Here is a 13,965-nt window from a genome sequence, read left to right as displayed (position 1 = left end):
TGAGACCAACACACACAAGACACGCAGCGTGGACCATCAGTAACAACAGCCGGACCTGCAGAGAAACCAAGAGGCCAGAGTTTTGTAACGAGGAGCGGTCGGTGGCAGAGTAACAGAAACATCAACATATTGCACATGAATCAGAGAAAACGTTGATAAATAAACCAAAACTTACAAATCTGTTGAAAATTATGATTTGACAATGAAAAAAAGTTTGTCTGTCTCTGTCTGCGCCCTCACTGGCCTGACAGTCAGACCAGTTCGGGTCACTTGGGTCTGGATGTGAGCTGTTAAAGCTCCCTCAATGTCCAGTTTCTGGACTTCATAATCTCCCTGTAGTCCAGCTGTTTGGACACTTTACCAACTTTCTGTCCGCTTCTTTGGGCTCAGCATGGACCGGACCAAGCTCAGTTAGACACCATTAGCCTGGGTGATGGTGCAGCCTCGCTCGGTCCTGGTCTCCTCTCGGTCCCGGTCCCCCCCTCAGTAACCGGTCTCCGCTCGGTCGGAACCCAGAGGGCCAGCAGATCCGCTGCAAGACTCGTAAGAACTGATAGTTTCTCTAGCATAGGTAGGTTGACTCTGAAAGCTCTTTAAATAAAAAAGTGGATAAACAAAATAGCCACTCCAATGTTGAGCAGGATCACCATGACGACCAGGATGGAGCTGTAGGTCTGCGTGGGAGAGCGAGAAGAGAGAGAAAAGAGAAAAACTGTCAATATTAAGGACACACACACACACACAGAGTTGTTTCTGTACATAAAGTCCATTTAAAACACAAAACAAAGATTTTGATCAGTTTCACCGACGATAAAAAGGAAACCTTCTGTTTATAACAGAAAACTGCAGATTTATAATTGATTCTGTCATTTTTAGATGAAAACAAACATTTCTAAGGAAACGTTGAAGGACATTTTATTATAGCTTTATAATAATATAAAAAAACACTACATTTTTATGGATGAACTGTATAAGAGATAAAAATAAACTTTTTAAAAAAAGTTTAAAGTTGCTGTCAATGGTTTATAATGGTCACCATGGTAACCAACCACCCGAGGCTGTTACTCCCTGATTGTCAATGTAATGAGGCAGACAGAAAGTAAGGCAGGCTCAAACTAACAGTCACTATGTGGAAACTAAAAATAAGACTTAGTCTAAAGTCTAAAACAAGACTAATATTATTGTGAATAAATCGTCCTTTCAGAAAACCTGATTGAGTTTCACTAATTATATCTGAAATTCCTTTCTTGAGCCTAGCTGCAATAGCAGCAGAAAAAAAAGTATAATCTGTATTCAGTAAGGTAATAGGTCTTAAGTTATCTAAATGTATTTTATCTTTGCCTGATTTAGGGATCAGAACAATCAGTCCTTGTTTCATACTTGACATCAATTCTTCTTTATCAATACAATCCAATAGGGCTTTAAATAGTATTTTCCTTATAATGTCCCAAAAAAATGTGTAAAAATTTACAGTGAGTCCGTCAGATGCTGGGGATTTATTTGAGGTCATGTTCATAATAACAGAATCCCGCTCCTCCATTTTAATTTCAGCATCACAATTTTCTTTGAAGGAAGTCTCAGTTTTTGGTATCAAGAAATGTTATCAAAAAAAAACATTTGCAGTCTTCTTCTGAGTACTTAGCTGAGTATAGTTCAGAATAAAACTTTAAAACTTTTTTCTCTAATATTTTAGGATCTTTATATTCATTTCCATTTATTAAAAGACTTGAGATACAGTTACTCTGCTGTCTGCTACGTTCTAAGTTAAAGAAATAAGAGGAGTTCTTTTCCCCTGCCTCCATCCACTTAGCACGAGATCTCACAAAAGCACCTTGTGCTCGGTTCAAATAAAGTTGATCTAATTTAGTTTGTAATTCCATAAGATTATTTTTTTCTTAATTATTTAGATCTTGTTTGATACAGCATTGGTGTATTTCTTTTAAAAGATTACTTTCATATCTTTTTTGCTCATAATTGAGGTTTTTGCTAAATTTGATGCTAAATTCTCTTATTTTTAAACTTGAGAAATTCCCATTTATTAATGTCTCCTATGATCGAGTCATTAACTTCAACTTCATTAATCAATTCTCTAATCTTTTTACAATATTCCTCACATTGTAACAGTTTGGCATTGAGTTTCCAGTAACCCTTTTTGTGTGATTTCTTAACTACAGGTTCCAGATTCAGTTCTGTGAAACGGTGGTCTGAGAGCGGAGCTTTTCAAGTTTCAATTCTTGAAGTGTGATTTAATATAATATCGCTCCCCAACCAATAGTCAATCCTAGATTTACAACTCCCATTCGGCTTAAACCATGAAAAGTTTTGGGACCTTGGGTTCAGTACTCTCCAAATATCATTTAGATTATTGTTTATCATAAAGTCGTTCATTATACAGTTATGTTGAGGTCTCCCAGACCTTGGAGGCCATCTATCCAACCACTCATCAGGAGTCATGTTCCAGTCACCTCCCAGCAAAATATAATCCGTAGGATATCGACCTTTAAGTTCTGAAATCACATGTGTTATGTCTGTTAACATGACTCTGTTTTGACAGTCATTATTATACCTGTATATATGGCACAGTATGATGAATAAACCATCTGTTCTCACCACAGCTGTCAGCCAGTGTCCCTCAGTATCAGTCCGGTGTGTGACCAATTCTCCTGGAAAATTATTGAAACATAAAGCTATCCCTCCCGATCGGGTCGAACCATGACTGAACAACATCTTATCGCCCCATTGATTCCTCCAGAAACAAGCGTCCACCTCCAAGGAGTGAGTTTCTTGCAGAAATAAACAATGTGATTGTTGTCCCTTGCAAAATAAAAAAGCAGCTTTCCTTTAAACAATTTCTTTCAATCCCCTGACATTTAAAGAACCAAAAGAGAGTTTAACACTTAACATGAACTCAGAACAGTTTTAGATTAAAAAAATAAATAAATAAATAAATAAATAAAGAAAACTCAAATATTCACCCAGTAAGCAAGTAGAAATGAAAAGATTAACTAATAAATCTCCTTTACCGCTGACATGTTTTCCACCCAAACGAACGTTTATCAAATCTTGTTCACCTCTAAAGCTCCACACGTCGTCCTTCAATATATTCATGAGGGCCCCGGAAAAAGGCCTGTTTCCATCTTTCCTGGCTTCATCATTCAGGGGCCACAGTTGCCAGCGCTCCTCCAGGTCTTCTTTTGGTAACATCTCTGCAAAGCTGATACCTTCCTCTTTGCAAACAGCGGATCCTTTGCTCCGCTTCCAAATTTCTTCCTTTATTCACCTTTGGGTAAATAAGATGATCACACTCCTGTTCCTGTTGTTGTCTCTTTTTCCCATCCTGTGGACAACATCTACAGCATCCTCCATTTTGGAGTCTAGCTCAGTGACAATCTTCTTTAGAACTTGTACAATCTTTGCTCTGATGTTCTCGTCCTTCTTCTCTTTCATGCCCTTCACCCGGAGACTCCATCTCATTCTGTACCTCTCTTGCTCTCTCATCTTTTCTTTCAGTTCGTCGTTCTCTTTAAGTAACTGTTTGTTTGCATTTTCTAGCTTTGAAATCCTCATCTTGTGTTCTTTCATTTCCTCTGCATTGTACTGCACTGCCTTCGCCAAGTTAGCAATCATGACGCTGCTCTGTCTTGTTTGTTCTTTGATGTCCTCTAGCTGCGTGTCTACTCTCTTCTCCAAACTCATGATAGCGTCAAATATGACATTATTGGAGACTTGGGCAGTGTCTTCGTCCTCACCTGATTTAACTTTTTTTTTCAGTTTGCGACTTTATTGGAGTCGTTGGTGTCGAGCTATCACGGTCGCGTTTGCAAGTAGCAATGTCCATAGCATAATCATGTTCCGGTTCTTTTACCTGTGGTCTCATTTTTTTCTTTGCGGACCCAGTTTACAGTTTCGCCGGTTTCGTTACCTTATTAACATCCATTGGAACTTTTTGAGTGGAACAAAAAAAAAGTTGAATAAAAGAAATTTGCGGTAATATATGAAGCTCACATCACACGTGACTTTTCAGATCGCCATCTTGGTACCTTCGGACAGATAGGAAGATTCTGGGCGCACCACTCCAGTGCCGAGTACCGGCGCACTGTACGGATCGTGCTTCCGGTTCCACTGTCCCGGTACAAATTTATTTATTTATTTTGTTTTTTTTGTCCTGAAACAGATCGTGCTGTGACACTCACAACCAGGCTATGTATGAAATATTATTTAGCTATCAGACAGCAGCACATTCAAAAGGGGCGCAGCATTCATTTTGATCAGGCAGATAGTTGGGAGACCCGCCACTACATTCAGCGCTGGGTTTGTTTATGCCGGCCGGGGTCCTGTGTAGAAAGGAGAGAGGACTGGTCTGGAGGTGACGTGGAAAATTCTAACAACAGTCATCATTAATGCGCCTTATTTACTGTGTTTACACAGGTAAGGAATGAGTTGATAAAGCTTGAAGACGTGAGCACAAGTGAGTGAATCAATGAGTCTGTGATGCGTACATGTGTGTGGAATAGCTTGAACATACATATTTTGGTATATGTCTATTTTGGAGTTAAACCTCCCTGGTGGAAATGCCACCAGCTGCCACTACATTGAACAACAATACTGCAACCAAAAGTCAGAGCACAGGTTTCCTGATCGAGCTGCACGTTTTGGTGCACAGCTAGATTGTGTTTCGAAGAAACAGGACAAACATTTTGTACAAAGCTGCTTCAACGGCCCTCCTTTAGCTCCTTTGATAAAAGAGCTCCGTTTTAAGGTTGATGTGTCGTTTTGTGACACCTGAGCAGCTGCTGGCTGACAACAAGGGTCATGCAGGTGAAGGCCAGGCTTCCTGACCACCTGCCTAATCTTTATAAACATGAAGTAAACTCTCTGACGTTATCTTCCGATGCAGTGTTTTTGATACATACATGCCGTAATAAAAGCGTTAATCTACAGAAAACCTGCGTTTCCATTTCAACCTGAAATCATTTGAACAACGGCTGCAAAGGGAGGTGGAAAGCAGGAGTGGGTGCAAGAATCTGCATGCACATTAAGCTGCGTCAGTGCAACATTGTTGTGGATGAATCGGTCCAGCCAGGTTTGTGCTGATCAGCGTGGTGTCGGGCTTATCACAGACCTGTGTCACCGGCATTATCAGACCGCAGGGGGAGGCAGGTTGATCGCCAGGACTTTCTCCCACATTCACACTCACAGGTGTCCACCAACGCAACCGATTCCGTTTACATCAGAAGTTATTGTTTAATATAGACCCAGCAATCCTTAAATGAATGCATATTGTCCGCCAGCTTTTATGCCAAATTTAAAATGAACGCCTTTTATGATGAAAAGGGACAAAGTTTCAACAGTTCTGGTCAAACCTTGTGAAAAGAAAGACGTGTCAGAGCTCAGTATGTGTTGTGGGAGAGTCTCAGCTACTACCACTCCAGAATATGGTGCAACATCTGCAACACTGACTGAGTTAGAGTCATTTTTGTGTTTACTAAGGTACAGTTAGCTGTGGCAGCCATCTTAAATCTTGGTAATTGCATAACGTAAATAGTTAAAGATGTACATTCTGTGTTTAATCTTTGAGTTTCAAGAAAATCTGTCCAGTTGTTCAAGAGATATTTTTACTAACAAGCAGATAAACACATGCACACACAAGGCCACAAACTACATGATCACCTACCATTAATGGAAGGAGTTACTGTTACCAACCTAAAAAACTTGTTTTCTCTTGAAGAGGCTGATGATTTTATTTTTGTTTAAAGTGAAAATATTGAACGTGTAAATTAAATAACGTATGCATGTTTCCCACCACCTTACATGCCAAAGTTTCAAAGTTGTTGCACAATCATTTAGCGCTTAGAGTATGTGATGGAAATTACTCTCAGCTACTACCATGACAAATTTTAGCTCAATCTCCATAAAAATGACAGAATTATAGCCATGTTTGTGTTTGCTTTCGATTAGCTGTGGCTGCATCTTGAATTTGATTGTCTTGAAAAGTTAATCAGACGTAGATTCAATGGTTTGCCCTTCACGGAGGCAGACACTCATTAACGCTTCACATCTTTTTTGATTTCTTTATAAGTCTGAAAAACTGTTCAAGATTTTAACAAACAACACATTTTTCTACGCAGTCTTTATGCAGACTGCACTTTCAGAGCTGAACTTCAGTGTCCTTCAGTGCTCAGAAGCTAATTTAAGTCAACACCTTTATTCATTCAACCTTTATGTAGACAGGTAAATCCCATTGAGCCTCAAAGACTCATTTACAAGAGAGACCAGATTTCAACAAAGAATGATGATAACAATGGACAACAGCGACAACAATAAACAGTTATAAAAAGTCATACATTTTTTTTTACAAATAGGATGGCAAAAAAAAAAAAGAAAAGTAAAAAGAAAAGAAAAGTAAAAGAAAACAGCTAGATTCTAAGGCGAATGTAGAAAACTAAAAACAGGAACATGTCTGCATTGGTCCCTGCCAGGAGTCCAACAGATTCTTAAAGCCACTTAGAGAGGTCATGGTCGAGAGCTTCAGATCTTTTTGTAAGATATTCCAAGAAACAGGAGCGGAGTAGGAGAAGGCCCTTTTGTCTAGTTCAGTTTGCATTGAGGGAACACTGCAGGTAATAATGTCCTGGGAGCGCACTCCATAGCTGCACTCACGCAGAGACATGTAGGAGGAGATGTATGAAGGCAGCAGACCAAGAAGTGATTTAAAGATGAAAATATACCAGTGGGAGTGCCTGCGTGAAGTTAATGATGTCCAGCTAACCAGTGAATACAGGGTGCAGTGGTGGGTACGATAATCACAGCCAGTTATGAATCTTAGTGCACCATGATAGACAGCATCCAACATCTGCAGGGTTCTTGTAGGAGCGTTCATGTAAATAATGTCACCATAATCAATGGAGGGAAGGAAAGTCACAGCTACAAGGTGTTTTCTAGCATTCAGGGTTAGACAGGATCTGTTTCTGAAAAAGAAACCCAGTTTAACTTTCAGTTTCTTTACCAAGTTTTCCATATGGAGCTTAAAAGAAAGATGCGAGTCGACCAAGATACACAAATATTTATAGGGATCAACAAACTCAATGGGGACACCATTTGAGGATGAGATCAGAGGAAGAAATGCTGGGACCAACTTCCTATTTGAAAAAAGCATCCCTTTGGTTTTGTCGGCGTTTAGGACAAGTTTGAGGCGGAACAAATCTGTCTGGATGTAGTCAAATGCAGATTTCAAAAGCTGGAAAGCCTTAGCAACAGTTTTAGCTTGACAATAAACAACTGTGTCATCAGCATAGAAATGTATGGATGCATTAGGGATGTTTTTACCTACATTATGTATGTAGATTGTAAAGAGGGTGGGTCCTAAGACTGAGCCTTGTGGTACACCATTGTTGACTGTTAAATAACTGGAGGAAGTACCATTATGTTGAACACATTGCCTCCGGTCTGAGAGATAGTTAGAGAACCAACCAATGGTGTGATCTGAGAAACCAATTTCTGAGAGTTTATGACACAAGATGTTATGATCCACAGTGTCAAAAGCTTTAGACAGGTCTAAGAAAAGTGCAGCACAATAATCCTTAGCATCCAGTGCTTCAACAACGTCATTAAGAACCTTCAGTGAGGCAGTGGTTGTGCTGTGTTGTTTCCTGAAACCAGATTGATGTGGAGGTAAGATGTTAAATGAGTACAGGTAATTTTTGAATTGAGAGTTTATCAGTTTTTCTAGAACCTTGGCTAAAATGCAGAGTTTAGAGATTGGTCGATAGTTGTTCAGTGAGGTGGGGTCACCTCCCTTCAGCAAAGGAAGAACAAAGGCTGTTTTCCAAGTGTCTGGGCTGGAGTTTTGTCTTATGGAGAGATTGAAGATGTGGGTCACAGGGACTGTGATGATATGAGCGGCCAGCCTTAAGAAATAAGGTGGAAGTTCATCTGGACCTGCAGATTTTTTAGGATCAAGATCTTTTAACAGTTTATTAACCTCACTGACTGAGAATGGAGAAAAAGAGAAGCTGTGATTAACTGAGGATTGACTTGTAGGAGGGATTTGATTTGTAGAAGTTTGGTTGTTAAGTGAAGTGGCTGATTTTCCATTAGTAACTGTGTCAAATAAAGAACTAGAAGCAACAAAACGTTTGTTGAAACAGTTCAGGATCTCGTGCTTATTTGACACAGGAACATCTTATGTTCTTTTATGTCCAGAAATGTCCTTTATGTTGAATCAAAACCTGTCTACCTGAAAACAGTGAGTTCTTTAATCTGAAGCACCAACTCAGACAGAAGCGGTGCTGTGACAACCAGCAGTGTCTATTATCATCTGAAAGGGTTTTTTTTTTTAAACACACAACCTTAATTGATATTATCTTGTGTTTGCAGAAGCTCATTGTGCTTTCATCTGGACTGTAATGTTTCCTGTTGTGGCCCCAGCAGCAGGATGATGCAGGACCAGGACAGGTGGGCAGACCAGTTTAAAACTGTCCTACTTTAAAACTCTGGCAGAAAAGCTAGCGGGTGATATGCATTCAGTCAAGGAACGCTGGGCCTTTAATATTATATTGTCTTATAACAAGCACCTCTTTGCTCTCCTGGTGTTGTGGACTGTCAGACACTTGACGGTCTGGTCACTCGTGTAAACGTGCACTAGTGGGATGCACATGTGCTCCTTCCAGTGGTCCAGAAAGACTAGCTGGTGCCTTCGAGTGAATGCCAACATTGAGGAGCTATTTTGGTTCCAAAGCTTCATAAAACAGGGGCTACTACGCCAACAAGCTGAGCATCTGCTTCACTGTTTCTAAATAATTCACTGCTTCTAGCTGAAGCTAACTCGAGGACGCGTGTGTGAATTTGCTGACTTTCTCAAAGACGTGTGCAGCTGCACGTCTGCATGTTGGAGCCGTGTTCGGTCCCATGGCGCTCGCTGTGCGTTTATGTGAGGCAGATTGTATCTGTGCGCACTTTGTACCTGTTTTACACGGATCTCACTTGCCTCTCTGCTGATGCAAACACACACACACAAAACGCTCCCTCCCCTTCACCATCCCTGACGCACACTCACTGATTGGCTGCTGCTGATGCGAGGCATACGCTGTTCCCTAGCAACAGAGCACGAGCGAACCAATGGGGGTCTTTCGGTGAGAAAGGGGCAGGTTTTTCACTCTGTTGTTACTAAGGTGCAGAAAGAACTGCTGGGCTTCTCTTTACATGTTGCTGCAGACGTGTCTGCGTGTGTTTGACATGTTTCTGCAGACGTGTCTGCATGTATAAATGTCTGCATGCGTGTGTTTGCAGCTTCTTGCAGCTGGTAGCCGTTTCGTTCCCTTTGCAGATGAATTAAAGTGAATTAAAGTCACGCGAGGAGCTGGTTTCATCAGCTCACACAAGGTGAGAGAGAAGTGGCGTTTATTCCCAAAGCGTCCAGAAATGTGCGGAATGCAACTGATGCTTTCATTAGCTAATGCTGCAGCCGTAATATTACACAGGATTAGTGCGGTCCATTGGGGCTGAGTTAAGACAGAACCCAAAAAATATAAATCATATTACAGCAGTGTAATCCCCTCTGCCTACTCATAGCATGAAAAAAGATTTCTCTTTATTTCATGAGGGTAAACCTTGTTCTTCTCCCTTAGGATTATCTTAATATGCAGGATAACGCTGCGTTATGTCACGGTGGACAGGCTGGATCCTCATGACAGCGGGTAACAAATCCTTTTAGTCAAATCAATGCGTAGCAGCGACACGACAAATATGACAAATGCACCATACAGCTGCTGTCGGTTTATTAAACTATGAAGACATGAAATGTTCGACCTAATGACTGAGCATTTCAGGATGATTGCAATCAAAGCTACAATCGTCAGTTCTCCCATCAGAACTATTGATTCTTGGGGATCAAAATAGGTCAGTCGTGTTTTGATCTCAATATTTAAAGCTTCTAAATGTGAAGATGCATTCTTGTATTAAGAGTTTTCCTGATAAAACCTTTTATGTATATTAAAATAGAAAAAGTTAAAGGCACCACTAAAAACGGACAAAACTGCTAAAAAAAACAAAAAAAAACAGGCAGTCATGAAAAAACTAAAGTCAACCTTCTTTCAGTTCAGGGTTTTACGTTTCAGGACTTAAAAAACCTGATCGGGTCTTTAAAAGGCTCTAAAATTATTCACATCTAACCTTAAATAAATAAACACAGATTCTACTGAGACGTTATTTATTAAACAAAAATGAAAAGTTAAATCTGTGAGTTAAAATTTGGTTCCAGCCTCATTGCTGCCTCAGGATTAGATCAGGATCAGTTCAGGATCAGTTCAGGATCAGCCAGGAGCTGCTGATCAACTCATCAGTGGAACCACCTCCGGAAAAAACAGCAATTTTTGCAGCTGTGGAGCCTACAGGTGAGTGGTAACACACCAGGCTGGAAAGACATCAGCAATGACTAAAGAAGCAGCTGCAGCTGCCCATCAATCTGGGAAAGGTCAAAGGTCATTTCCAACTTATCTGGAGTCACATTGTTCTACAAAAGATAGAATCCTCCATCAAGGACGTGCAGGGAATGTTGGTTTGAGAGAAAGAAGCCATCTTCGTGAAGAGAACTTGTCCATCAACAGGTTCCCCTCTTACAATGCTGTTATTGCAAGAATCACTCAGCTCTCTGTGAATAGCAAGTGGCCATCAGGGCACTAACTGATGGTCCTCATTTTTACATGTGAGTAGCTAGTTCTGGATGTCACCAGCAAACGGGTTGATCCACTGTGAGAACGAGCGGCTTATAAGACTGAGTCTGTTGCAGTTCCTCACACTGAAGAAGTCTTCTGGATAAAAGACGAAACGTTTCAACAAAGAAGAATCCGTCCACAGGACCTGACTCAGCATGGTTAGATTGATCTCCCTGGATTATTGATTATTGAGCAGCATCAGGATAGAATGAGAGAATATTCGCAAGTGGAAAATTTTTGAGACAGCTATCTTCCCAGCAGATTCTCACCCCAAAGGTCAGACCGTGCAGTACTCAGAGAATGCACTAAAGCTCAGACTCTACAGGCCTCAGTTAGCAGGTTAAAGGTCATAGGTCATGGCTTGTTTGTAAGGGGTGCAGCAGATAGCCCCTTCTCTCTAAAAACAAGGCGGTACGACTGACGTTTGGAAAGTTTCATCTGATGGAACCGCAACACTTCTGGGACCAAATACCTAATGACAGATGTTTACCCAGAATGCACTGCAGCAAACAAAGCATATCAGAGGGAGCTGAGCAGAAACCTCAATGAACTGAAGCAACGCTGGAAAGAAGAGTGGGTCAAAATTCCATTGTGTCGTTTTGTGAACATGTACCTGCTTTGTTTAAAACGTTGGCACACAGGAAAATGGGCGATATGCATTCCTTTGAGTAATGTTAGTTTACTTTCACACAGTTTTTGGTTTAGTCTCAGCAGCTTTTTAGATGTTCAACATTAAATAGGCAGATGTTGGAGTAACAACCAGTTATCCACTGACATAAAGTCCACTGGTGAACAATAAACTTGTTTCCCTGTTGAGGAGACTCCAGTTTATAAGCATAAATTCATCAGTTTGCTACAAAAAGAACCATGAAGCTAAAACTAAAATTGTTAGACCAGCACTCCGAAGCTCCACTTCTGATCTCCCAGAGATCATCCTCCTGCAGAATGTGTTTATAACAGACCCGAGCAGCCGAACTGAAAGGTAGAGTGAAACCTGAGCTCCGGTGGATTTAAAGCGTGAGAGGAAACAGCACACGGTTTCTGACAGCCTCTCCAGGGAGACTGTGAAAGTGTTGCTTTGGGTTGAGAAGTGCCAGAAATAGACGAGTAACAAATAAAAAAGAGGAGTGAAAACACCTGACTCCACTCTCACCTGCACACAGCTGGCTTGTTATGGTGGGAAAGGAGTTTAAATGCTTGACAGCTTTGAAAGGTTTCAGGTAATCTAACAACGTTATTCCCTCAACATCGAGGCTGTTGGCTGAAAGGATGTGGATTTCTGCATCCGTGGATCAAAACCTTGCAGAAAGACGAATATCGGCTGTTAGCAGCAGAATAACCTTCAGCTACTATCTGCGAGGTCCTGCTCGCAACAAAAGTCACCAGATTTTATTGTAATCATCTTAGATGAATGAATCCAGAAACTAAGATAGAAATAGTTGAGACGTCTTGTTGGGAGACTAATTATCAACCAATGAAAAATTGGTGACTCTGGTGCGATAATCTTTAGCTGTGTGGCTTGAGATGATTAAAGTTATTAAAAGAATATTAATTGCAAATCCAACATTTTTCAGTCAGGTCATCTGGACAGTTTCTTTTTTTGTGCTGAAACGTTTTGCCTTCGATCCGGAAGGCTTCATCAGTCAAGGAAACACACAACAAAACTGATTCTTCCTCCAACAGCTTACTCCAAAGTGGAACAAACCAGTTCTGCTTGTGATAAGATGGTCTCTTTGGTACGCCCCTCCCCTCGTTTCAGCACAAAAAAAGAAACTGTCCAGATGACCTGACTGAAAAATGTTGGATTTTATACCTGGATTATTGAGCATGGACTTTGTTGTTTTCAAGCAGTTTGACAAGACTGTCAACAAGGAAGAGGGCCAGCAATGGAGGAGGGGCGTACCAATCATGTAAGAGCTTTGTTTTAAACTTTGGCAAGCAAGACAGTGGTGGATATGCTAGATTAAATTATAAATTTGAATTTAATGGGGAGGACAAGCTTTAATGAGTTTACTTGGGCTGTTCTCAGTGACATCATCTAGAAAGTAAAAAAAAATAAAAATAAAGTTTATAACAGAACGTGATTCTTCATTGGCCCTATTATAATTTTTTAACAACCCCACTCCACAGACTGTTTTACAGTCCTCAGAGTCCAGGAACTTGGCCAGTTGTGCATCCAATTAATTACCAGTGCTTAACTTTTACCCAGTCATCATCCCTCAGGTGTCATGCCTTACCTGATCCCCTATGTTTGACCCAATCAGAAGCAGTGCAGAACAAGTTAAATCCTGTTTTTAACCGCTGTCTTGTGGGTGATGTAGTTAATCTGAAATGGGAGGAGCTTACAGCAGGTGATGCTGATGTTGATTACCGGCCTCTTTATGAGAAGCTAAAAACCTATAGAACGCGACGGTATACTAAATGCTGGTACTACATATTGATATTTCTAAACGTGTCCAAACATGAATTTAGCTGTGGAGTTTAAATTTTTGTGGGTTTTAATGTTTAGTCTAGCTTCTGGAGAAAGAGGATCAGTGGTGGTCGGTTCATTGGGGCAGGTGGGGTGCAGCTCCACCTAAAAAATTAATTTGCTCCACAAAGTATTTCCTCCTAAAAATAATGTAAATGACTTATTAACTGAGCTTGTTGTGTATTGTTTTGTTCTGTGCATTTTTTTAACTGTTTTTAAATTGAATTCAAAATATTTACAAAGTATTAGTGATGCATTCTCAGTTTCTTTTACTTATTTACTGTTATGGGGTGCTACCGTTCAGCGACCGGTATTCATCAAGTGGATTGGAACAGGTCCAGTGATCCAAACAGGCAACTTCAATAGCCTCATGTGGGGCGTCAGATTTTCTGCCCTGTGGACACATTCAGCTGTTTTTAGCGCATTAATACGACCACTATCACTTGATCTGACGGAGCTAAAACACAGGAAGTGCTGAAGTGAAACCTGTTGAGACCAACAGTGGAGATATTCTGTTTACTATAGACCTGTTTGGAGCAGACAGAGGGGACTGGAGCAGAAAACATCACTTCTTCACTTTTCTATTTTTTAATAGAAGTGAAAAAACTTTTACCGGGCGCGAGTGTTCGGCAAACCGCCACTGCTCTCATGTGTCAGACAGTTCCATTGTGTTCATTAACTTAGTCAATAAATTAAATATTAAGCAACATAAAATATATTTTTATCACAGAAAATATAATGCGATTTGTAAAATGCCACTGAAGAGGATGTTCACGTAAACTT

At 40.5% G+C, this 13,965-nt stretch overlaps 1 protein-coding gene across 1 annotated transcript in view; it reads right to left on the bottom strand.

The window, feature by feature from the left end:
- Nucleotides 1-277: 277 nt before the first annotated feature.
- Nucleotides 278-13,965, bottom strand: part of jph3b (junctophilin 3b) — a 35,496-nt gene continuing 21,808 nt past the window's right edge. The window contains exon 5 of the mRNA XM_037683137.1: nt 278-674. Within this exon, the coding sequence (XP_037539065.1) occupies nt 594-674 (81 nt within the window). The 3' untranslated portion in view covers nt 278-593. The remainder of the gene's footprint in view (nt 675-13,965) is intronic.

Source organism: Nematolebias whitei, chromosome 10 (assembly GCF_014905685.2).
Source record: "Nematolebias whitei isolate Nwh7 chromosome 10, NemWhi1, whole genome shotgun sequence".
In the NCBI taxonomy this organism is placed as follows: domain Eukaryota; kingdom Metazoa; phylum Chordata; class Actinopteri; order Cyprinodontiformes; family Rivulidae; genus Nematolebias; species Nematolebias whitei.
Note: the sequence above shows the minus strand (reverse complement) of the source record. Positions and strands in the feature narration are given on the sequence as shown.